Source organism: Leptopilina heterotoma, unplaced genomic scaffold, assembly GCF_015476425.1.
Source record: "Leptopilina heterotoma isolate Lh14 unplaced genomic scaffold, ASM1547642v1 Lhet_39, whole genome shotgun sequence".
NCBI classification, from domain to species: domain Eukaryota; kingdom Metazoa; phylum Arthropoda; class Insecta; order Hymenoptera; family Figitidae; genus Leptopilina; species Leptopilina heterotoma.
This window is the reverse complement of record NW_025111058.1, coordinates 18,995-45,814: the sequence shown is the minus strand read 5'-3', so window position 1 is coordinate 45,814 and position 26,820 is coordinate 18,995. Positions and strand designations below refer to the sequence as shown.

Below are 26,820 nucleotides of genomic sequence, written 5' to 3'. Positions count from 1 at the left end.
TTTATATTTAATAAAAATTTAATTTAAAAAATTAAAAAAACTTTTAAAAAAATTAATTTAAAAATTCTTTTAAAATTCAAAATTGAAAAAATAATTTTTACTAAAATAAATAACGAAAAAGATTATTTTTACTAAAATAAATAACAAAAATAATCATTTTTACTAAAATAAACTACGAAAATGATAAGTTTACCAAAAATAAATTGCGAAAATTGAAATAAGTAAATTAAAATATTAATTTGCAAAAATTATCCAAATCTGTTAAATGAATTCTAATATTTTTAGAGTCGCACAAGTGTATAGCAGTTGTGACACTGTTTTTCGAAAATAAAAACAAATTTAAACTTGTAGATTCCTGTTTTTGTTATCGTTGGGAAATTTAGATACAGAAGTCGATAACTTTTCGACCTTTTTTAATCAAAATGAAAAAAAAATTAGGCAACTTAATAGTCAAAGAAAAACATTGTCTTGATTTAAAACTCATAGAATTATAAATAGGAAGTCAGATAAAAAAAAATGGTAATGAAAAAAACTAACTTGAGTTCAAATGTCGTCTTCTCTCCAATTTTGCAGCTTCACGCAATCACTTCTTTCCTGGCACTTGATATTTCACACCTAAAAAAAGAAACAAAAAATGTTAGAGTAAAATATTTTCAATTTTATTCAAAATAAAATTTTAAATAAAATAAAATTTAGTTAGTATTTAATTTAAAAAATTTAATTAATTAAAGAAAACAAAAATATTTCCAACTTTATAGAAATATTTTTTATTCAAACTATTAAATATTATTTTTATTCAAACTAAATTTTAAATAAAATAAAATTTAGTTAATATTTAATTAAATAAATTAAATGAATTAAATAAACTAAATTAAATATTTCTAACTTTATAGAAATATTTTTTATTTTCCCTTCACGATTTCAACACTAAAATTGAAGTACGAATTTTAGAATATCAAAAATAGAGGCTACGTTATTCGAGAGAGTAAATTCGAAAAAGTAAATAATTGAGGTTAATTTTGAAAATAAATAAATTTTCCCGACTCTAATTAATTGCGAATAGCGAGTGGTAAATCTGACTTACTGACACTGTATCACAGTTTTAAACTGGTGTGTCAGTTAATTGTATCACCCTTTAACAAAAGTAATTCCGTTGGCACCAATTCATTTGTCAATGAATATAGGTGACAACGGTCAAAGGAATGTTAATAATAGATCAATTTCCAAATTACAATGACAATTTTCGTTCGTAAATTGATTAAAAATTAATTTTAATTTCAATAATTTGCAATAAAAATATTTCATACTATATTGCTGAATAATAATATTGTCTGGCAAGATTTTTTTCTAAATCAAAAAAAAGTTTTGTTTATAAAAGAGTTAATCGAGTTAATAAAAAAATTAATTAATAATTAATTATAAACAATAATTATATTTACAATTTTGGAAATTAATTTTATCAATCTGGTGAGAAAAAAAACACTGCGAAATAAAAACAATCAATCCTAACCTAAAAATCGATTTTAATCGATTTTATTTTTATCCGAAAGAAAAATAAATTATTGATAATTAATTATAATAATGCGATACAATTAGCAATGTGTCTAATTACAGTCCATTAGCAGTAATTAGATTCACATAACTAACACTATGAACGAAGATAAATAAAGAGTAAACAGTAATTAACATTACTGATAATTATACACTTTTAATCACTTATTATTAATGGATACACTAATTATTAATACATAATCTGCTAACTAAATTCTGTAGTTTGCAAAAATTGTTTTATTTCAAAAACTTGATTGTAATCGAAGTAATTATTAAGAAAAAGAAATAAAAAATTCAAGACAAAAATATAAAAAAGCAACCTAACCTCAAATTTGCAAATTTCGACTTGTCACAAAAATTGTCGATTTTATTTTATTACTCTCCATCCACTTCTACATTTAACGATTCTATTATTTATACCGAAATTGAACTTTATAAAAAAATAGAATCAAAACAATATATTTCTAATTTGCAAACAGTTTCTAATTTTTTAAAATACGACAGTATTTGCCGATGTTGACAAACAAGACAGACAAAAAGGGCGCAATTTACCTGCGGGGGTGAATGACCCGAAATTGAGAGGAAAAACCGTTAGAATACATGGAGGGGGAAATTTTCCCAAAAAATCATATTTTTACGAACTATTAACAATTTATTATTAACAAATGACAAATTAATAACTAAAATAATAATATGACACAATTGACAGATATTACTTCGAAAAGAAATAAAAATTTACCCCAAAAAAAACAAACACAGGGTGAATAACAAACCAAAATTTGCAACTGTACATTACCTCGCGAATTATGTCAATCACACTGATGAAAATTTCTCTCCAACTTGTTGCACATATAAAATATACATATTTAAAAAAAAAAGTTGCTAATCTCAAAAAACTAAGTAGAAAATAGTTACTAATCGAAAAAGTTTAATCAACGATCTAAAAATCATTAGACTCGTTCACTCGTGCGGCAACACGTGTTGCGTAAATGAAATGCATATACGATAATAGAATGAAAATTTGGTCAGAATTTTTGCAGTAAAATATGTTTAATTTATAGAAAAACACTAGGCGATACTCTAGAAAGTGGAAATTAACACTAACAATGGGAAAATTTAGTTTAAAAAACGTTTTAACTCACTTTTCCAACAAAACCGCCAATCAGCTGTAACACATGTCACGACAGGTGCTCACTTATGCCGCGTCCATATTGCGGACAAATTCGGAACTAAATTTCTCAAGTTCGGTCGGTAACATTTCCAACTACTTCCCGCGCTTTTCAATATTGATTCAAAATTTAATTAATAAACGAAAAATACTATTGGAAAATTTAAATGAAATATAAATATAAAACAAATATAATTTTATCCGAATTAACAAATTTCATTGGTTTATTTATTCTACCTATTTATCTATTAAATAAAATTCTATTCTTTTTTTAAATTTGAACTTTATTGATTTTTCGCCACTCTACCGCTATCTGTCTGTAATTCCAGCAACTACCTCGACAATTTACTCTATTTACGTTTGAATTTAAAAATTCAAAAAAAAAAAATTAATTTGGTACAGAAAGAAAAAATTATTTCAGTAACTTAAATAAGTTTTAATTAACAAAAAATATTATAAATTAATAATAATAAATTAATAAATAGTAAATTAGTTCTTGTGTAGTAGAAAACAAATTAAATATTACATATTAATAATTAAATATTTATCGATTAAATATTGTGTATTGATTAAATTATGAATTAATTTTGTTTATTAGGTTGTCATGTCAACCGTTATTTCTGTAAAGAAAAAAAATTGCAAAGTGATTGTATTGTCACGTTAAATGTCAATATCAATAGATTTACAAGTGTCAAAAATATTTTTCAATATTATTTTTAAAATAATAATAAATTCTCTATTATTTTAATTATATATTTATTATTTCTAATTAATTACTTTTAATTACAAAAGTGAAAATGTTTTCTACTTTTTACACAAAATCGGGAGAAGAATTAAATCGGGTATGTAATTGTAATAATTAGTGTCTATTTTATTAAATTAACAATATTTTTAATAATTAAATAAATAAATAAAAAAATAGAAAAATCATTAAAATTAATTTGTAAATTACCATTAAAATTAATATTAATATAAAAAATAAATAATAAATATTAAATATAAATAATTTATGAATTATTTAATAATTTCTATTAGTTAATTAAATTTTAATTATTCAACAAATAATAATTTAATATTAAAAATAATCGATAATTTCAACTTTATTATTAAAAATAATAATAATAATAAAAACATACGATAAAAAAAATTAATTATTAATTAAAATTATTAATGGCAATTTTTTTTGAGACAGATTTACGACAGACCTTTGGCATTAATTGCCTCAAAAAAAGCGTACGATCATTTTGTGGATTATACAACTGAAAAGCACAGAATGGCCATTCTTGCTGATAAAGAAGTAAAAAGATTGGAGGAAATTAAAAAAGCCACTTATGAAATGTCAAAAACTTGGGACAATACAATTGAGGTAATATAAAATATTTTTTTGTAATTAAAATAATTAAAAAAACAATCTTTAATTACAGAAATTTTGAATTGTATTTTTTAATTAAAATCATAATATTAATGAAATATAATATAATAATATATAAGTATTAAAATTCTAATTAATTGATTAATTAATTAAAATTGGATTTGAAATAAATAAATTCAATGAATAAAAAAAAATTAATTAATTAATTAATTGAATAAAATATATAAAAATTCCTATTTCTGGATAAATTAAAATAATCATTAAATAACCAAATTTAAATAACTTAACTCATAATAATTATTTTTATAAATAATCTAATAACTAAATAAAATTTAAATTGTAATTGAATTGAATAAATAATTAACAATTTTCATATATTATTTTTTAAAACTATTTTTCTTATAGAAATTGATTTATTCGAAAAATTAATTAAATAAATTAAAATTAGTATTATTAATAATATATTTATGCTGCAAATTTCTTTTTTATTTATTTATTTTTTAAGAAATAAAAATGAAAGAAAACGTATATAATTTCAGAATATAAATAGAAAAAAAGAAGAAGAATTATTAGCTAAAACTAAAAAAGAGGAAGCTGATAATATTCAGTTTATGGAGGAAATGGCAGCAAAAAAAGCGGCAGAACATGCAGAAGTTATTGAAGAAGCTAGAAAATTATTGCTTTACACGAAACCTCAGTGTAGACTTATTAACAGAGCACTTCTCACGTCCGAGGTGATTATTATAGAGAGATATAAAAATTCTATTAATCACTTTTCAACTTTTTCAATTATTTTTAATGATAATTAAAAAAATTCGTTACAATTATTATTTATTTAGATTAAATTTTTTTTAATAATGATAAAATTTTTTTATTTACTGTTTTTATTATTAATAATAATTTCCAGTGTCTCAGAAAATTAAATCTATTATTTTAATGTATAATATATAAAAATAATAATTATTAACTTTATTATTTATTTATTTATTTTACCTCCATTATTGAGATTATGATTATGATTATTATTGTTATTATTATTTTTCTTTTTTGTATTATTATTTTTATTCTTTTTGTTACTTTTATTGCTTTTATTAATATTATAATCATTACATTATTATTAATTTTATTTTCATTATTTTTATTATTATTATTATTATTATTATTATTATTATTATTATTATTATTATCAGTATTATTATTTTTAGAAATAATTTTATTTCCAGTGTCTAAGGGAATTAGATGCACAGCTTCAATTTCAAAGAAATTTGAAGCACCTTGAGAAGGAACAAGAAAATGAATCCTCTGAAAACTTCAAACAGGAAATTAAAAAACACGAAGAAGAAGAGAGAAAAAGAGCCGAAGAAATGATATTGAAAAATAAAATCTATGCAAGTGAACTAAAAAAGCAGTACGATTTTTTTTTTGCTTTATTTAAAAAAGAAAAGGAATGGAAAAATAAATAATAATAGTAAAATTGAAAACAAAATTTGCAAATATTCGCAGTAATTTAATTAAATTTATTTTTGCAGAATTTATAGAAATGAATGTATCTCAAGAAAAAAAGAGGTATTGCAAAAAGAAACGGCAAAACAGGAATTAACAAATATTACAAAAAAAATTGAAATGGAAAAAAAATTGGAAACTGAAGAAGTAGATTTTTATTTTATTTCTAATGCGCTACGAAATTTTTCGAATTTTTTTTTATTATTAATTTATAAAAATAAATTTTTTTTTATGGTTTTTGTTGCAATTTGGACTGTATTAAAAATTATTATTATTATTATTATTATTATTATTATTATTATTATTATTATTATTATTATTATTATTATTATTATTATTATTATTACTATTAATATATTATTATTAAATTATCAATAATATTATTATTGGTATAATTATTATTGTATATTCTTTTAAATATTAGTTTTCGATAAATTTTTTTATTTATCTACTTATTGTTTATTTCTATATTTTTTTGCCGAAATAGAAATTAGTTTAATATCGAACGACAAGAAAATTCGACGAAATTTTAAACAACAAAATTCAATTTCCAGTCAGAAAAGAAGAAAAAACAATTACGTGAACAATTTCTAAAAGCCCTCGAGGACAAACGAAAACATGAACTAAAAGTTAAGCGCGATCAGGAATTCGAGGAACAAGCAATGGCTGTTTATAATAAAGGAAAACGACAAATAGAAGCGAAATTAGATGATCAAATAAAAAGGGAAAAAGAAGACAGAATTCGTCGTTCAGAATATTTAGGTAAAAATACTCATTAGTAAAAAATTTAATTCTATTAATTATTTTTTACAATTATAATTTTTCTATAATTACTGTAAAAAAAAAAAAATTAACAACGAAAAATCCAAATCAAAAAACAAAAAAATATTTTCCCAATATAAAAATTTGTTGTTGATTTTTTATTATAATCATAACTTTTCTATAATTTTGAAAAAAAAAAATAATAAAGAAAATTACGAATTAAAAATAAAAAAAATTATATTACTGTCTTAGTTTTTCAAAGAAAAAAAAATTTTTTTCTTATTTTTTATTTACAGCAAAAAAATGTGCAGTTATTGCAAAGTCACGTGACAAGGAGGAAGAGACGATATTGAAAAAGGCGTTAGAGAAAAAGAATGCCGAGGATGAGGAGAAAAAAATAATACGCAAACGATATGAGGAAAAATTACGAATGGAAATGGAAAAATATCGACAGGAACTCGCTGTTTTAGTGGAAAATCAGAAAAAAGAAGAGGAACAATTTAAAGTATGGGAAATAAAACAGAGACTTGAGAGGGATAAATTCAACAAGGATATTAAAATTCAGGATTACAAGAGGGAAAAATTGAAGAAAGAAAAAATTGCCAACACACTTCGCAGGCAAATTGTAATCAAATTTATTTATTTAACTATTTAGCTTCTATTATTATAAATAATTTAAAAAATGACACTTAATAATAATAAATTTTCTTTTCTGAGAAATAAAATGAAAGTTTTTCAAATTAAAAAATTTTAGGCGCAGAAAGAAGCTGAACAGAAACGTATAAAAGAATTAGATGATAAAAATGATGTGACGAAGGAAATAATTGAGAAAACAAACGAAAAAATTCTTTCCTATGGTGAGGAAGTTCTTAAAGAATCAGAAGGTGTCAGACCACTTTATCCTATTGTTAAAGTTCTTCAGGTAAAGTATTTTTTCTGCGTAATTAATTTTTTAAATAATATAATTAATTATAATTAAATTTATTAAAAATAAATAGGAACCATTTTTATTTTTGTTTTAAAATTAATTTTTTTATTTATTGCACAATAAATATTTATAAATATTTATTTAAATGAATAAATAAATTTAAAATTCAAAAAATGATTTAACTAAGACGAATAAAAATGAACTTTTAATTCAAAAATTTATTAGAAAGTAATTTTTAATTACAAAAATTTATATAAAAAGTAATTTTTTATTACAAAAATGAATTTTTAAAAATTATGAAACGAAAAAATTAATTAAAAAATTATAAATTTAATTAAGAAGTATTTTTTACTTTCAAAGTGCGAATTAAAAAATTATTAAATTAATTAAAACGTAAATCTTAATTAAAAGGACGAATTAGAAAATTAATAAATTAATTAAAAGGATGAAGTAAAAAATTATTAAATTAATTGATTTCTCTGTACAGCAATTTAAAAACGAAGTGAGACCAAAATCTCGAATTTTACCACCAGCAGAAGAAAATAAATTCTATGAGAAGAATAAAAATATTCAACAAAACCATCAAACATTTTGTAAAAAATTGATTTCAGAATCGAAAAATTCTCCTGTGTGATTAAAAAATATTAAAAGAAAAATACAAATTTTGAAGAAAAAAAAATTATTGACATATTTTATTTACAGTAGTGTTCAAAAATTTTAAATACATTTTTTTTGACAAAAAATTTCATTTCCCACTGGAAGATTTACCTCTGCGTAACAGGAGTCCAAGTTTTAGAAAATACTGCAAAAAAATTTACTTGAATTAATTTTTTATATCTTTTTAATTGTAAATTACTTTTGAAACTTTATTTATTTCATTGTAAATTAAATTATTTCGTTTGTTTATTTAATTTTTAACAATGAAAATTTTTCATCTTTTTAATTGTTAATTTAATTGTAAATTTTGTAAATTTAATTTTAAATTTAAAAATTTAATTGTATTAGTAAATTATTAAAAATAGTTTCATTTGTTTATTTAATTTTTAATAATTAATCAAATTGATTATATCAAATTATATCATTTTAATATTATTTAATTTTTCTATAAAATTTGTTTCTTTTTTAATTATTTATATTTTTTTTGCAGAAAATTTTAAAGAAAATTGTTATTTTTCTTTTCGTTTGTAAATAAAGATTAATTAAAATTTAAAAAGTTTTAATTGTAATGAACGTACTTTGAAAATATTTAATATTAGATTGAATCCACCTGGAGTTCGATTAAATTTTCTTATGACTTGAATTTTTGTTTTTGTCGTTTTTTGCGTCTCACTGAGAATTCTATCTCTTATTTTTTCGATTTTATTTTTATCATCTTGCGATAGAAAGGTCTTAGCATCCGGACCCTCCGGCAAACCTTCCACAGGAATTTCTTTCTTTCCTTTATCTATTTTTAAATTTAAGACCAATTTGTCGACAATATCGAGCAATTCCTTAATTTCTGTCTCTTGTTTCTCCATTGTCTGTCGATACTTTAAATTCTACAAGGACAATGGAAAATTCAATTTTCATTATTTTCATCAAATTCTTTTCTTAGAAAATTTTATTTATTTATTTATTTTAATAAACAAATTATTTCTTTTAATAAGCAAATTATTTTCTTTAATAAAACAAATTACTTCTTTTAAAAAATAAATTTTTACATCAGTTTTTGATAAAGAAAATTTTAATTTTTATGAATGAAATTTTTCAAATTGTTTAATTTAATATAAATAAATGCAATTTTTGCGTATGAAGGAAAATTACAAAAATTGCATATTGTACAAATTTTGAAAATTAAATATTCATTTGAAATTATAAATATTATATTTATGAAAAATAAGGTGGAAAAATATTCACATCCGCATTGATTCGTTCATTTTGAATTTCCACTTGCTTTAAATAATTTAATTCTTTACACATATTTCGATATTTCTCACGATCCGTTGGACACACTAAATCAAGATTATGACCATTTTTATCGACGAACGCCATATAGGATATTTTTATTTCTTCCAATTCAGACACAATTGCTTTCAATTTTTCTACTTCCTTGCGATCAACGTCCGCCTGAGCGGCTCTCAATTTCAAAAGTTTTATATCTTCCTCCATTGAAAGATACTCAGTTAGCTGTAACCATTTTTATAAAACGAAAATAATAAAAAAATAAATAATTGGAATGGAAAAAGAAAATTTATTTAAAAAAAAAGAAAATTAAAAACTATACAAAAAGGGAAAATTGTTTTTTTAATTTTAATAATGATAAAAGAAATAATAATTTTAAATGAAGTATTTTTTTATTTGAACCAAAAAAAATTCAATTCTTGTTCTTATTTTTTTATTCGAACTAAAAAAATGTAATTTTTTAAAATATTTTTTTAATCGAACTAAAAAATGCAATTTTGTTTTATTATTTTTTTAATCGAACTAAGAAAAATGTAATTCTTTTCATTACTTTTTTTTATTCGAACAAAAGAAATTCAATTTTTGGTATTTTTTTTTATTTGAACTCAAAAAAAAAAAATACCAAAAAAATTGATTTTCTTTTGTTTCGAATAAAAAAATAAGAAAAAGAATTGAATTTTGTTTATTGCAATAAAAAAATAATAAAAATTGCATTCTTTTGATTCGAAAAAAAATAAATTAAAATTGCATTCTTTTGGTTCAAATAAAAAATATAATAATTAGAAATTGAATTTTTTTGGTTCGAATAAAAAAAAAAGAAAAAAAAAATTGATTTTTTTTATTCGAATAAAAAAAAATTGCATTTTTTTGGTTCAAATAAAAAAAATAATAAATTATAATTGCATTCTTTAGTTGGGAATAAAAAAAAAAAATAAAAATTTTTGGTTCAAATTAAAAAGAAAGAAAAAGAATTTTTTTATTCGAATAAATTGAAATTTTTTGGTTCAAATAAAAAAAGGAAGAAAAAAAAAATAAAAAAAAATTTATAAAATTGTGTTTCTTTGCTTTAATTAAGAGAAACAATAAAAAATTGCATTCCTTTGGTTCGAATGAAAAAATAATAAAACAAAATTGTATTCTTTTTTGGATCAGATAAAAAAATAATAAAAAAAAGATTTGCAAATTTTTTTTTTTTGAACGATTTTTTTTAATATCGAAAAAAAAACCTTCAGTCTGAGTTGATCACGTTCTTCGACAATTTTTGTTATCGATTCACCGCAAACTCTCAATACTTTTGGACCGTCTTTGACAATTTTATCGAGTTGCATTCGCAATTGATCCTTGTGTGTCGATGTTTCATTTAATTCATTCAATAATTCCTCGGTTTTATTATTTCGTCGTAAATTCCTCAATTCACGTTCCATTTGTAGACAATTTTCTACAAGGACATTCACCTGTTTTTTTAAATCCTCCCTCTCGATTATCATTTTATCGTAATCTTGCAATTTTTGCGTCAATTCTATAAATATTTTTTTTTTCTATTTTGTATTTACTTCAAACTTTTGATATTAATTTAATTTTCTTATTTTTTATATTTTGTAAAATTACTTTTCCAAAAAAAAAAAAAAAAAAAAAAAACAATGAAATTTTTTAACAAGAAAAAGATTTTTAATTCAAAATTTCCTTTTTTTGAAAAAAGAAAATTGCGAATAATCATTTTTATCTTCAATTAAAATCTTTATTATTTATTTACTTATTTTTGATTTTTGAAATGATTTTTGAAATATATTTAAAGTTTTTTTTTTGAAATTTTTTTTTAAATTTTTTAAATATTTTGTAAAGAAGAAAATTATTTTTTAAACCTGTATTTTCTGCACAGAGTTGAGAATATTCATTTTTAAAACGATTTTTTTCATCCTTTGTCATAGTGATTAGTGATAATTCTCCCTTTTCAACTAATTCCATTATTTTCACATGCGTCTCTAAACCGGGTTTTATTCTATTTAAGTCAAATTCTGCAATCTGGAGGAACAGTGCCAAAAGAATTGCAAAAATTAAATTTATTGTTCATTTGAAAAAAAAATTTATTTCTACCTTTTTTTAATATAAATGCAATAAATTTTCCAATTGAATAAATAAATATTTATTTAATTGCAAATTTCATTAACGTTTTTTTTATAATAAATAAAATAAATTTTCCAGCTGAGTAAATAAATATTTATTCAATTGGAAAATTTATTTTATTTATTTAACATTTCAATTTTTATTTAATTGCAAAATTGAAACTATAATTAATTCTTTAATTTATTTAATTAATTAATATTAATTCTTTTTTTTATAATAATTAAATAATTTATTCTGTAATAGAAAGAACCTTGGTCGTAACAGTGTCTTGTAAAAATTCGGTGGTTCCTCTCAAACTTTTTCTCTTTTCTCTCAATTTTTCAATATCTTCATTTAAACGTAATTTTTCTTTCTCTAACATTATTAAATGTCCATACAATTGTCGTTGACTTGACGGCAATGAATAAACACGTTCAATCAAATGAATTCGTTCATCTTCAATTAATCCAATTCGCTTTAATTGAATTCGAAGGGATTCTAAACTTTGAAACAATTGTTGCGTTCCTTGCAATAATCTATTCTCATAAGTTTCCTGAAAAATTTGTATCAGCAGAAATTTTTTTTTCAATACCAGTGTCTTTATTATTTAATTGTAATTTTTAATATTAATAACAATAATAAATAATAAAATAATTATAAAATGAAATCAAAATTATTTGATTCAATAAAATATTTATTTGATAATAGACAAGTAATCGTTGATTTGAATCAAATATTTTTTAGTGTATTATTTAATATTTCATTAATATAATTGCAAATTATTATTTAAGATTTAATTGAAAATTATTATTTAATATTTAATTGAAAATTATTATTTAATATTTAATTGAAAATTATTATTTAATATTTAATTGAAAATTACTATTTTGGATTTAATTGCAAAACTATTACTAAATTATTAGTAAAAAATTGTTATTCAATTGTAATATTAATATCAATTTTAAGTAAAACAAATATTTTTTTCAAAATTATCCAAAATTCTATTAATTATAATATAAATGGGAAAATAAATTTATATTTTTATTTTAATTAAAAAATATACATGAATCTTATACTGGTAAAGATCAATGGCAGAAGTATTTCCTTTACCGCAAATCAAATCACATTCCATTGTTGATAACATTTTTTCCTAAATAAGAGAAAATTTTATTTTCATTTTTTTCAGCTTTTAATTTATTATTATGTGAATTTTCATATTAAAATTATTTTTTATATAAGCAATAAAATTAATGATTAATTAATTGAATAATTATCAAAATTGGCACTCTACTTGCTGTTTAATTAATCTCTCTAATCTCGTAAGAGTTTTTAATATATCCTCTCGCATTAGAGTCTGTTCTGATGGAAAATGATTCTTTTGTTTAAATCTATCCAGAGCCATTGAGAGACTTTCGTTATCGTAAAACGAATCCGTTTCTTGACACTTGTAAAATTAAAATTATAATTTAAAAAGAAGTAAAAATTTTTTAGAAAAAAAGTAAAAATTTAAAAAAGAAGTAAAAATTTAGAAAAGAAATTACAATTTAAAAAAGAAATTGTAATTTAGAAAAGAAATTATTATAAATACAATATTAAATAGTCTACTCTCGTTAAATAATGATTTTCAAGGGACATGAAAAAAAATTTAAATTATCGAGGATTTTATTTATATTACAATTTTTTTAAAAACCAAAATTATTTACAGGAACTCCTTCAATTTAATGCGAAAAATTCAATTTATCGACAATTTAATTATCGAGAGTTAACTGTATTTATATTCAAAAGTAAATATATTAACAAAAGAAACGTTAATAAAAATTAATAGAAATTCAAAAAAAAATTTTTTATAAAAATTTAGAAAAGAAATTTAAACAAATTAATAAAATAATAAATTAGCTATAAATAAAAAAAATTTTTTTGGTGTTAAAATTATCCAAAAATTCTTACTGTATTCTTGAATGACGTTAGCATATCTTCCTTGATTGACATTTTCAAAAAGAAATATAATTGCTCTCGTTGGCAGCATAATAATTTTTTTAAATTTATTATATACTCGTCTTTTTTTATCAACAATGTTTTTAGACGATCGTCTGAATTTAAGCATTGCAGAGAAATTTTTTCCGACAATGGTTCCTTTGGGAAAAATTATTATTAATTTAAATTATTAATAATAAATCATCAAAAAAAAAATAAATAAATAAAACTAATGATAATAATAACAAAATTAAGTTATTTGATAACATTAATTAATTAATAAGTAGTTATATTAACCAACACTAATTAATTAATCAATTAATTGATTAATGTTAATTAATGCAATTCATGAATAAAGAAGCAAAAAAAGAATTTTTATTAATTAACATTAAATTAATAAATATTAATTAACATTAACATTAAATAGTTAGTAATTAAGACTAATTAATTAATTATTTAGACTAATTAATTAAATAATTAATTATAGGTAATAATTAACCTTAAATTAATTAATAGACTAACAATATAACAGCGAGAAAGGAATTTTTATTTATTGACATTAATTAATTTGTTTGTAGTTCTTAATTAACACTGATTAATTGGTCTATTAGTTAATTAGTGTTAATAAAGGTAAATATAATTAAAACTTTTCTTTCTTTTCTGCTATTAATTTTAATCGTTTTTTCTTTCAAATAATTATAAATACTTGAATAAAAGGATGGGAATTTGTCTCTGCACGACAAAGTATTTTCGATTCCTGTGAAAGCAACCTTTTCTCAGTATCAGATGATTCCTCATTTTTCTGCAATGAATTTTTAAAGGATACTTCATATTCCTCGCGCGTGTCAACAGAATCAAGGAATTCTTCTGAATCACTGCTATTACTACTCGAAGTTGAATTATAATCCTCTAAAGATGACCAAAACATATTTTTATATTTGAGCAACTATGAATTTTTTCGAGGGTATAAAAAAATTTACATTAAAAATATAGAAAATTAAAAACAAAAACTTTGTGTCATGCTCGCTTTTAAACAATTTAATGACATTTGTAACGATCTTTCTTTATTTTTTTTTTGTGTAAGGAATTTTATTTATTATTTGAGAAAGATTGCTTCTCGTCTTCTTTACTATTATTTAATAATTTTAATATTTCCTTTTAGTCTTAGCAATATTTTTTTTTAATTTTATTTTATTTCGATATAAAAATAAAAACAATTGGAGAAAATAGAGAAAAAGAGGCAATAGAGAAAATAGAGAAAAACATTCTTTGAAATTAAAAGAATAAAGAACAAAAAATGTTTAAACAAACAAAAAATTAATTAAAAAATAAAAAAATGAGTATATTTTTTTTCAAAATAGAGAAATATTTTTTAATTTGATTTCAAGTTTAATATTGCCACCGAGAAATAATTTTTTCCCTCTGAAAATCATCGCCATTTAAACTTTGACAATTGAAAATCGAATTACCTTTCACAGCGCCTTCATATTAATTTTGATGATAATTTTTGATAGGTTAGAGGATAATTAATGGATTAAATCGAATAATATTGTTATTGTAAAAAAAATATTTATATTATAGTAGTAAAAATAGTTAATTGTAATAATTTTAAAAATATGGCGGATCAATCGAAACAGGAGAAACAAAAATCACTTCCTCCTTTTATAAATTTCCTCAATGCTGGACTGTCCGGGTAATAAAATTACACTAATTTTTATTAACATTTTAAACAATTTTAAATAAATTTTAATTTCAAATTTCAATTTTTATTAATAATTTTGAAGAAATTTTAATTTCAAATTTCAATTTTTATGAATAATTTTGAAGAAATTTTAATTTCAAATTTCAATTTTTATTAACAGTTTTGAAGAAATTTTAATTTCAATTTTCAATTTTTATTAATAATTTTTTATAAAAACCTAGTTTCCCTATTTATTGAAATTTTTAATTTTTTCGTATTTTATTTAAATTAATTTTTTTAATATTTATTTACAATAAGTAAACGAGGTTTACAAGAAGATAAAGAGCCCTTTCGTATTAATATTATATTAATAACTTTATTCACCAAAAGAATTTAGCTAAATAATGAAAAAATAATGTTTACCGTCTTTTTACTAAAATTATTGAACAATTTTTTCGTTTTTTATTGAAATTAAATTTATTGTTTTTTAATGAAATTAATTTTTATTTTTTTCGTCTTTTATTTAAATTAATTTGTATTTTTTCTTGCTTTTTATTGAAATTAATTTTTATTTTTTTTTCGCTTTTTATTGAAATTAATTTTTATTTCTCTCGTTTCTTAGTGAAATTAATTTTTATTTTTTCTCCTTCATTATTTTGAGTAATTTTTACTTTTCTCCGTTCTTTATTAAAATTTGTTTTCAAGTTTTTCCCTTTTTATTGAAATTAATGTTCATTTCTTCTAGTTTTTTCTTGAAATTAATTTCTATTTTTTCTTATCTTTTACTTAGATTAATTTTTAATTTTTTCCATTTTTTATTAAAATTAGCTTTTAAGTTTTTTTCCTTTTTCACATTGAAATTAATGTTCTTCTCCTTATCTTTCTAAAAAGCTAAAAATTAATCTTTCTAGCTGAAATTAATATTTTACTTTGTCCACGTTTCTTATTTAAATTAATTTACAATTTCTCTTTTTTAATTATCTTTAATTTTTTTAAATTTTCTTTTATTTTTAAAAATTTTTTTTTATTTTTTTAAATTTTTTTTTATTTTTTTTAATTTTCTTTTATTTTTTTAAATTTTCTTTTATTTATTTAATCCGGACCAACTTGTTCGTTTTTATTTACCTTATAATTTAATTTCTATTTTTTTGTATATTTTTTCGAAAAATATTTTTGTAATTTTCATTTTTTTATTTTCACTTAGTATATGTGCAACTTGCGTGGTGCATCCAACTGACGTGGTTAAAAATCGAATGCAAATTAGTACGGAGACGGTGTCAATTAAAAAAACATTTCTTCACATTCTTCGTAATGAGAGGATAATTAATTTTTACGATGGATTGAGTGCAAGTTTGGTCAGACAAGCAACTTATACAACAACTCGATTGGGAGTTTACAATCAGCTTCAGGACAGTTGGAGGTTTTTTTTCTTCATTTTCTTAAAAATTATAGTTTTCAATTTAAATAAAAAAAAAATTTTTTCTCTTTTTTGGAAAAAAAAACATAGAGAAAGGTACACAGGCAAGCCAAATTTTTTAACTTTATGCGCAATGGCTGCAATTGCCGGAGGATCTGGTGCATTTATTGGAACACCGGCTGATCTTGCATTAGTGAGAATGACAACCGATGGACGACTGCCTCCAGGTATAATAATAATAATTTTTTTATTTTATTTCCTTTTTATTTGAATTTATTAATTTTCTTGTGATTTCCAAGTTTGAAACGTTCAAATGAACGAAATATTTTTTTAATAATAATATTTTCATAAATTATTATAATTAAATCTTTAATAATTGATTATCCTGCAAAAAGTAGTTCTGTAAAAAAAGATTAGTGTGATAATTAATATTTAAGTAGTTACTGCAAGTAACAGTCAGACAAGCAAAATATACAATGGATGCAATTTGAAAAAATTAAAATTTTGTTTTGTTATAAAATAAATTTTACTATATTTAAGTAGAAAAATTTGTTCTGCAAAAAATTTTAGTGTGATAATTAATATTTAAGTAGTTACTACTAGTAACAGTCAGACAATAAAAATATACAATGGATGGAATTTGAAAAAAGTAAAATTTTCTTTCGTTATAACAAATTTTACTATATTTAAGTAGAAATATTTGTCAATAGTCAGACATAGAAGAAAGTAGCAATTTTTTTTTCTAATTATCCTAGTTTTAAGTAGAAGAACCTAATAAATAGTCAGACAAATAAAGAAATAATAGTTTTTTTAAGTTTAGAAAATAATATTTCAACCCCAGAAACTAATTTCAATCTAAAACACTATTTTTTCTATTCATTTTTAAAATCGATTTTTAGTTATAAATTATAATTAATTATTGTCAAAAAAATATTTATTTCGAAATATTATAAAAAAAAATAGTTGTAAAAATTGAAAAAAACGTAAATTTAACAAAACTGTGTGAATATAAAATCTTGAAAAAATATTTTTAAGTAGAAAAATCGAAATCGATTATTAACAGATTATTATTATAATTAAATCATTAATAATTATTAATTATCCTAATTATTATTAACAAAATTATTTTTTTTGTGTCTAAAAAATATATTTTTTATTACATGCAATTTTTTTATAACTGTTTTATAATTATTTTTATAGATCAGAGGAGAAACTATAGGAATGTGGCTGATGCATTTATAAGGGTGGCAAAAGAGGAAGGTGTAATGAATTTATGGAGAGGAAGTGTCGCGACAATGGGAAGAGCTGTTGTTGTTAATGTTTCACAATTAGCGACTTATAGTCAAACAAAAGTTTTGATTAATTCAAAAAGTAAATATAAAATTTTATCAAGAATCGCCATAATTCAAAGAAATTTATTTTGTTTTGATTTTGTTAATTTTTCTCTTCATTATTTTTTATCAATTTAATTTTAAATCAATTTTTTTAAAAATGTATTATATTGCCTATTAATTATATTATTTAATTATTATCTTATGATTAATTATTATTTTATTGAATTATTTCATTCTATTAAAAATGTAATAAAAAAAAATTAAATATCAAGAAATTAGAAATTGAATAAATAAATATTATTTAATTATTATTTTTTATTATTAATTTGTTATCATTTCATTATTATATTTTTCAAATTATTGTTTTTTGTTTCATTAATTTTGCATTTTTAATTTATTCTAATTTTTCAATTTTATTATAAACGTTATCTTCGTTTTTGAATAAATTCTTATTCATTTTATTAATTTCATTATTAATTTCATTTTTTCTAAATTAATTTTTAGTGAACGTGCCAGAAGGTTTTTTACTGCACATTTATTCAGCAATGATTTCGGGTCTTGTGACATCTTTTAATTCAATGCCATTCGACATTGCAAAAACAAGGTAAATTATTTTTATAATAATTTGAATTAAAATTTATTTAAAATTCAATTTGTATTATTATAATTTACAACTATATAATTCATTTTAATAAACTATTAATTTATTTATTTATATATTTAATTTTTAATTAATTAACAAAAAAAATTAACTAAAAACTACACAAAAATTTTTATAAATATTTATAAATTTATTAAATATTTATTATTTTAAATAAAATGTATATAAAAATGTTTACAGAATCCAGAATTTAAAGGACGTTAAAAAACCACCAACTATTATAAAAGTTATGCTAAATATAGCAAAAACTGAAGGAATTATGGCTCTTTGGAAAGGATTTGTGCCAACTTACTGTAGAATTGGACCTCATACAATAATTACTTTCGTCTGTAATGAGCAATTTGCTAAATTTTACAAAACTTATGTTTCTAAGTAAATTCTCATTAAAAAAGAAATTCTTCCTATTCATTTATAAATAATTTTTTTTTTTTTTACTGTTTTACATATATTTTTAGATTCCTAAGATTATTTTATTTTTACTTATTTTCTTTTATTGCGTTATTTACTTTATATTCATCTTTTTTCAATTGCAAAATAAATTTTTTTTGTATTTCATTTATTATTCATGTAAATAATTATTTTCAAATTTTAGTATATAATTTTTATTTCGATTTGCACTCGATTTTATTTTTAACGAGAGACTAACAAAAATTTCTTTGCATAAGAAATTTTCCTCGTTGAAAACAGTCCCATGGGAATGAAGAGAAAATACTTAAAGAAAATTGCATTTCTTTTTCAAGATATAATTTTTTTTTACTCTTCACTTGTGATAACATCTATTTTATCGTTAAATTAATTCTCCAGAGATTTTCTTCTTTTTTTCTTTTGGTCTGTAATTTTCTTCATTTCTTCGAAATCTAAAAATTTTCCAGAGACTCAATCTCGTCAACTTCTCACTGAATGTAATATTTTATTTTTATAATAATAAATTTAAAAAAAATAAAGAAAGAAACACTAAAGGAAATATGTTTTTAGTTTTTAAAAAATATAAATAAATAATTATTTATTAATATTTTAAAAAAAATTTATTTATATTATTTATTTCTTTATACCTAATATATTAATATTTACTGTATTATTATTATTATTAGTATTATTTATTTTATATTTTATTATATTATGTTTTATTTTATTTATTTAAAAATTTTTTTTATTAGATTATAATAAAATAAAATTAAATATAATGATAAAACAATTAAAGTTGAAATAAGAATAACAATAATAAAAATAATAATATAATAATAATAATAATAATTTATAAATAAATAAATTTAATTTGAACTTGTTTCAAGATTTTTGAATATTTGAATTTTCCCGCATTTAAGTGCAAGCGCCACGTGACAGAACCCAACCTAACCTAACCTTCAGTTATCGACAAACAACGTTGCTGTTTTCAACTGTGTCCGGTTTGTTTGTTTCTTATTTTCATAATTTATTTGGTGTATTTGGCGTTTTAATTAGATGCAAAAAATTGATTACCCCTTCGGATATCTAAGGTAAGTAGAAAATAATTCAAATTTCATAATTATTCATTCAAAAAATTAATACTCAACGAGAATTTCCAAGTACTGCAAATTCCTAACCTATGAAAATAATTTCTCCTTTTTTTATAATTTCTAAATAAACTCTATTTATTAATTAATAATTATATATACCAGCTAATATTTATGCAATTTTTATTCTTTTTGGTATTTTACGCCTTCGATTTCCATTTATTTTTTAAATTAGAAACGATAACCAAGAAAGTTAAAAATTGTTTATATTTTGTTTATGCAAAACATTAATATTTTGCTAATGCGATATTTATGTTTGAAAATATAATTAACATACAGTTCTGTAATTAGTAACAAAAATAGTGAAATATGTAAATATTCCATTATTTTCTTTTTAATAAATAAAAGCAGAAAAAAATAGTAAATTAAAACAAAATTTTCTTCGTAAATTTCAGTTAAAAAATAGAAAAAAAATGTCAGACGACGAGGAAATTTATGTAAAGAAGCAAAAAATAGTTCACTATGGCTCATTGGAGGAGAGTGAACGTGCAAGAATTGCAGCAGCCGCTGATGATGGTTCCGACGACGATAAAGACGATTCAACGCCAAATAAAAATTCAAACTCGGCAATGTCAGCAGGAAATGTGCACATTTCCACGGAGTACATGGACCTTGAGGATGAAATGTCTAAAGATCGTCAAGCACTACTCGAGGAATTTGAACGACGCAAGAAAGCGCGACAAATTAATGTTTCAACCGACGACTCGGAGGTGAAGAAAAATCTCCGACATTTGGGCGAGCCAATTTGTTTATTTGGCGAGGGACCAGCCGAGAGACGTGCAAGATTGAGAGAACTTCTCGCTAGTCTCGGTGAAGATGCGATAAAAAAGAAACACGACGACGAGGAGAAACCCTCTCAACTCGTTGAGAAAGATACCGAAACTTGGTATCACGAGGGTCCCGATTCTCTACAAATTGCTCGTCAATGGATTGCTTGTAATTTTTTAATTATTATTATATTTTTACTTTAAATCGTAACATTTTTTTAACATTCAAGATATTAATAGTACTTTAAATTATTATTTCAGTTATTTCTAAAAAATATTCCAATCAATTCGAATTATTTCTGTTCCTGAATTTTCGAACGATCAAATAAACGAAATTTTTTCTACATCCTTTGAGATCCAATCTATCGAGAGTCGACTGTATAAAGTTAAAAGTGAATAAAAAAAAATACAGAATAGAAAATCAAAAGTGAAAAAAAACTACTGAATATAAAATTAAAAGCGAATTGAGCATTAATTTGTTTACTTTCAGCATATTCCTTGCCGAGGGCGAAGGCGAGATTAGAGAACGCAAGGCAGGAATTGGAACTTCCAGGTGCAACGCGTACAGCTCGACGTCAGGAATTACTGAAGAAATTGCAAGCATTGAGTATTTATTGTTCGCAAATTGGCGACACGAGACCGATTTCCTATTGCCAGTTTAGTCCAAATTCAAAAGTTCTCGCCACGGCGTCATGGTCGGGAAGTTGTAATTTGTGGTCTGTACCAGATTGTAGTCACTTACGAACATTAAAAGGTCATAATTGTAATGTTGGATGTATTGTTTTTCATCCCAAAGCAACAATCGATGACGATCTTCTTGCCAATGAAAGTGAACAAATTTGTATGCTGGCGAGTTGCGCGTCTGACGGTAAATATTTTTCTTCTAATCAAATTCCATTGAAAAAAATTTATTTGTTTTAAATAATTTTTAATGTTACACGGAAAAAATTTTATTTGATTCAAATAAACGATTACTTGAATATTATCAAATAAACGATTACTTGACAATCAGCAAATAAATATTTATTTCCATCAAATAATATTTATTTCCATCAAATAATATTTATTTCCATTAAATAATATTTGTTTTTATCAAATAATATTTATTTCCATCAAATAATATTTATTCCCATCAGATAATATTTATTTACATCAAATAATATTTATTTGAGCCAATTAAATGGTATTTGCTTCAAATACTAAAATTATTGATTCAAATATAATTTATTTGACTTAAATAAAAACTATTAGATTCAATTAAATATTTATTTGATAATAGACAAGTAGTTGATTGAAACAAATAAATTTTTTTCAATGTAAATATTCTCAAATATTCTTTGTATTTGGAGGAAATTGATAGTATTATGGTATTATTAATTATTAATACTCAAAATATTATTAACAATTAATACTTAAAATATTATTAATTAATAACGCTTTTAGTAATATTAATTTCAGACTTAGCATTTATCTACCAAATCTACTATTTACTATACTATTTTACGATATTTCTATTACTTGAACTTTATAAAACCAAACTAATACGATCTTTTCAAATTTTAGTCGATTAAAATTTTAAAATATTTAATAAAAAATTAAAATTACAATACGTTTATTAATTTACAAGTTAATATTTTTTGTATAATATTTTTTATCAACAAGAGTTACAATTGAAATTTTCAAATAATCAATTTTTTACGAATATACTTTTGTATTTGAATAATTGAATTTTAGTAGTTAAATAAGAATTGATTCAAAAAGGAATTTCTGTTAAAGTTTTACAAAATAATTAAAAATTAGAAGCGTTATAGTAGGATCTTTTACAAATAAATAAATTTCCAAAGGTTTTTAAAATGAAATCGTTAAAAATTTGAATTGCTAATAAAGTATAATAATATTTAAAAATTTATTTTTCCAACAAATTATTAAAGTTTTGAATAATTTTATTTAAAACCTATACAAAAAATAATTCGACTTTAGAAGAATTGCAGTTGTAATTTTTTAATAATAAATTAAATTTCCAAAAGTTTTACATTGAAATTATATTTAAAATTTTAATTTCTGTGGAAAAATAAATAACAATAAGTGTTTAAATATTTAATTAACGAAAATTACTCAATGGAATTTTGAATAATTTAATTTAGAAATTCTAAAAGAAATTAAGTTTTTTGAAAAATTGTAATATTTAAGTATTTATTTTCAAAAATTATTACTTTATTAGTTTTTTTTAGGAAATTATTAAAGTTTTGAAAAATTTTATTTAAAATTCTTTCTAAAAAATAGTTTAATTTTGGAAGAATTGCAGTTGTAATTTTTAGAAATAATTAAATTTCCAAAGATTTTTCATTGAAATTATTTAAAATTTTAATTTCTGTGAACAAATAAAATAAGTGTTTAAATATTTAATTAACAGAAATTACTTATTGAATTTTTGAATAATTTAATTTAGAAATTTTAAAGGAAAGGAAGTTTTCGAAAAATTGTAATAACTTATTACAATATTTTAGTATTTATTTTTAATTATAAATTTATTATTTTTCTAAAAAATTACTAAAGCTTTGAATAATTTTAATTGAAAATTCTTAAAAGTAATTGAGTTTTTGTAGAATTGCAGGTGTAATTTTTATAAATAATCAATATTTCCAAAGATTTTACAATAAAATTATTTGAAATTTTAATTTGTTGAAAAATATAAACTAATAAGTACAAATTAAAATATTTGTTTAACAAAAATTATTAGGTACGGAAATTTTGATTAATTTAAGTAAGAATTCACAAAAAATTGTAATTAAATTTCTTGAATATTATAGTTAAATTTACGGAAATAATTTTAAAAATTCGAAACAGTCGTAAATTTTGACAAATTTCATTGAAATAAATTTTATATTTGAAAGAATTTTGATTTTTTATTTTTAAAACTAATTTTTAAACATAGTAAAATAATTAAAATTTAATACTAAACAATTTTCAAACATAATCATATTCTTAAAGAATTAATTATAATTCTTCTAATTCTAAATTTAGAAAATAATTGAATTATACAAAAATTTAGAAATGGAGTTATTTTCATAGTAGGGAAAAAAAGTTAATATTCCTTCTGGAAAAAAGGAAAATACATAATTAAATTTTTGATTAAAATTAATTATTTAATTAATTATTAAACCTAAAGAAAATTGAGTCTTTTTTGTCCATTGAATTTACTAAAACGAGTTTTTCCAGCCGTCAACTTTAATTTGCTGATAGCTGCTTTTTTAGTTCTTCTTTTCAGTCTTAAAGCTACGGTTTTCTAATTAATTAACGAGTGCGAAGTCTGTAATTTCCTCAAAAAAAAAAAAATATTTGAAATAAATTGAATTTAATTAAAAAAAAGGAAGATAATGTGAAAAAAAAGATGCTCGAATATCAAAAGATTATTTTTCTGAATAATATTTATTTGCAGGTACTGTTAAATTATGGGGAGGCGGAACAGGAGAGAAACCACTGGCAGAGGTCGAGGGTCATGAACCTTTTCGAGTTTCAAGGATAGCGTTTCATCCATCCGGGAGATTTCTCGGCACATGTTGTTACGATTCTTCATGGCGACTTTGGGACTTGGAGCAACAAGCCGAAGTCCTACATCAGGAAGGCCACGCGAAACCGGTGCATTGCATCAGGTGAGAATATTCCCTTCGGTATTTTTAAAGAGAAAAAAAATAATTAATAATTAAATTCGAAATTAAATTCGAAATTTTAACCAGAGAATTCTTTTCTAATTTTCGTACCATTTTTTTTTTTTGCAGTTTTCAATGTGACGGAAGTGTCGTGGCGACCGGCGGTCAAGATTCATTCGGCAGAGTATGGGATTTACGAACCGGTAGGTGTATAATGTTTATGGAGGGTCATTTAAAATCGATATTTGGAATAGACTTTTCGCCAAATGGTTTTCACGTTGCCACTGGAAGTGAGGATAATACATGTAAAATTTGGGATCTTCGCAAACGATCCTGCATTTACACTATTCCAGCGCACACGAGTTTATTGTCCGATGTCAAGTATCAAAAAGTCGAGGGACAATATCTAGTCACAAGTTCATATGATGGCACGGCAAAAATATGGTCCAACAAAACTTGGCAGCCATTGAAAACATTACCGGGACATGATGGGAAAGTTATGTCTGCGGATATATCGACAGATAATCAGTTCATCGCAACAAGTTCATTTGATAGGACTTTCAAATTATGGGCACCGGAAATAGTGTAGATGGACTTTTTTATTCGCAAAAAATACACAAAAAAAGAAGTGTATTTTCTAGAGGAAAATTTCACATTTGAAAATGAAAAAATTCACAATTTTTTTTAACCCCAAAAAACGAAAGAGAGTGAAATTTCAAGAATTAAAAATCGAATTGTAAATAGTGGACTATTTAAATTGTGGAAAAAAGTGGATTTTTTCTCCACACATTTTTGACAACAGTTTGATTGTTTTGTTAATTTAACGAAAAAAAAAGAGAAAGAATGATACGATACTGATTTATTTATAACGGAGGTCATTCAACGGAAAGCTGATATATCGTTTATTTGCTAATAAAACTGGGCAGATTCAGTTGTAATCTACTTGCGTCAATCCATGATATTACAACTTTTCACTTTCTTTTTTTTATTCCTTTTTTTTAATAACTTCCATTAATGTAGAAACAATTATTCTTTGAATATTTTTTTCTTTCTTTTTCAATTTTATTTTTCCGTAAATACAAAAGAGAAAATAAGAGGGAGAGAGGGAAATAGAAATTAGAAAATTTAAAAAAAAATGGGAGAAAATGGAAAAATTGCAACGTAACCTTCATGAATACACGGAATCTTCCAGTGTCGATTAGTTTTAATTGCTTCGAGTTACATCACGAGGAAGTGTTTTCGAGATTAAATGCTTTACTTGAACTTACGTACAATTTGATGCATCAATATTTGTTATTAAAATGTCTTAAATAAGATTAGAGGAGTTTCATTTGTCAAGGCAAGAGACGATAAAATGATAAAGTGTGTGCAATTTTCTTAACATGATAAATTTATAAACTTCCTCTCAACTTTTGAATTTGTCTTTTCTGTTGAAAATCTCTTTTTTTCAATTAATCTCTTCTTCCAATTAAGTAATTAATTAAATCGATTAAATCAGTAATAAATATTTTTCGATACTAATTAATTATTTTCGAGTCAAATTTATAAAGTTCCTCTCGACTTTTGCATTTTTTTTCTGCTAAAAAAAATTTATCTCTTTTTTTAATTACAGGCTTTGTGCTAATTCACTAAAACCTATTAGGCTTTTTTTATTTATAATCTATTTACTATTTTTTCTATGATTTGCTTCTATGATTTGGATACTTTTAATTAATCTTTAATTTTTAAATTAATAACAAATTAAGTACCTAATTTATGTTGAATTATTTTTACAAAAAATTTATTTCTTCGTTGAATTTCAGTCATTTTTAATATTTACTATTTAATAAAACTTTTCAGAAGAATTCAATTATTTAAAAAAATTAATGAAATTCTTCTCAAAATTAGAATTATTTTCATAAATAATAAAATTATCAAAGGAAATTCAATTATTTTAAATACAATTTTCAAAAAAGAAAATTTCGAAGGAAATCAATTATTTAAAATATTTTAATAAAATTCTTTGACTGAAATAAATTAATTTCAAAAAATTTTGATAAAACTTGTTTAAAAGAATTCAATTATTTTCAATACAATTTTTGTTGAATTACTAGAACGAATTTAATTCTTTCCAAACACAATAAAAATTCTAGCAAGAATTAAATTATTTTGATTACAATTTTAATTAAATTTCGTGAAATAATTCAATTACCTTAATTAAAATTTTAATAAAATATTTCTCGCAAGAATTCAATTATTTCTACAAATAAAATTCAAAATAAAAATTTAATTTTTTGTAGAAATAATTGAATTTTTGCGAAATATTTTAATAAAAATTTAAAAGATATTTGAACTATTTCACCAAATTTAATTAAAATTGTATTGAAAATAATTTAATTCTTGATATAATTTTTATTATGTTTGGAAATAATTAAATTCGTTCTAGTAATTCAATACAAATTGTATTGAAAATAAT

At 21.3% G+C, this 26,820-nt stretch overlaps 6 protein-coding genes across 10 annotated transcripts in view; 3 read left to right on the top strand and 3 right to left on the bottom strand.

Annotated features, from left to right (window-relative positions):
- LOC122506050 (tubulin polyglutamylase TTLL4-like) overlaps positions 1–2,765 on the bottom strand; it is a 369,559-nt gene extending 366,794 nt beyond the window's left edge. The window contains exons 1-2 of one of the 5 annotated variants that reach the window (XM_043618022.1): positions 2,694–2,765; positions 538–615 (exon numbers count right to left, since the gene is read on the bottom strand). The gene's annotated coding sequence lies outside the window, so the exon portion shown is untranslated. The other 4 variants (XM_043618023.1, XM_043618026.1, XM_043618025.1 and 1 more) reach the window with 4 other exon arrangements.
- A 673-nt stretch (positions 2,766–3,438) lies between these two features.
- Positions 3,439–7,790, top strand: LOC122506045 (calponin homology domain-containing protein DDB_G0272472-like). Its single transcript, XM_043618016.1, has 9 exons — positions 3,439–3,561; positions 3,912–4,085; positions 4,631–4,825; positions 5,315–5,499; positions 5,621–5,741; positions 6,149–6,356; positions 6,653–6,981; positions 7,111–7,283; positions 7,772–7,790. The coding sequence occupies exons 1-9, from the start codon at positions 3,517–3,519 to the stop codon at positions 7,788–7,790; spliced, it is 1,449 nt and encodes a 482-aa protein (XP_043473951.1). The 5' UTR covers positions 3,439–3,516.
- Positions 7,791–7,985: 195 nt separating this feature from the next.
- LOC122506002 lies at positions 7,986–9,352 on the bottom strand. The gene is made up of 3 exons (XM_043617951.1): positions 9,181–9,352; positions 8,520–8,822; positions 7,986–8,086 (listed from the first exon to the last, which is right to left on the bottom strand). The coding sequence occupies exons 1-3, from the start codon at positions 9,313–9,315 to the stop codon at positions 8,030–8,032; spliced, it is 495 nt and encodes a 164-aa protein (XP_043473886.1). The 5' UTR covers positions 9,316–9,352; the 3' UTR covers positions 7,986–8,029.
- A 916-nt stretch (positions 9,353–10,268) lies between these two features.
- On the bottom strand, positions 10,269–14,230 carry LOC122506044. Its single transcript, XM_043618015.1, has 6 exons — positions 14,009–14,230; positions 12,620–12,772; positions 12,392–12,478; positions 11,689–11,881; positions 10,452–10,744; positions 10,269–10,289 (listed from the first exon to the last, which is right to left on the bottom strand). Exons 1-6 carry the CDS (start codon positions 14,228–14,230, stop codon positions 10,269–10,271), a joined length of 969 nt encoding a protein of 322 aa, XP_043473950.1.
- A 688-nt stretch (positions 14,231–14,918) lies between these two features.
- On the top strand, positions 14,919–18,771 carry LOC122506039 (mitochondrial 2-oxoglutarate/malate carrier protein-like). The gene is made up of 6 exons (XM_043618008.1): positions 14,919–14,995; positions 16,188–16,403; positions 16,491–16,627; positions 17,601–17,771; positions 18,239–18,338; positions 18,576–18,771. The coding sequence occupies exons 1-6, from the start codon at positions 14,919–14,921 to the stop codon at positions 18,769–18,771; spliced, it is 897 nt and encodes a 298-aa protein (XP_043473943.1).
- Positions 18,772–19,767: 996 nt separating this feature from the next.
- On the top strand, positions 19,768–25,324 carry LOC122506042 (U4/U6 small nuclear ribonucleoprotein Prp4). The gene is made up of 5 exons (XM_043618014.1): positions 19,768–19,891; positions 20,344–20,884; positions 21,206–21,583; positions 24,155–24,368; positions 24,495–25,324. The coding sequence occupies exons 2-5, from the start codon at positions 20,362–20,364 to the stop codon at positions 24,952–24,954; spliced, it is 1,575 nt and encodes a 524-aa protein (XP_043473949.1). The 5' UTR covers positions 19,768–19,891; positions 20,344–20,361; the 3' UTR covers positions 24,955–25,324.
- Positions 25,325–26,820: the final 1,496 nt, after the last annotated feature.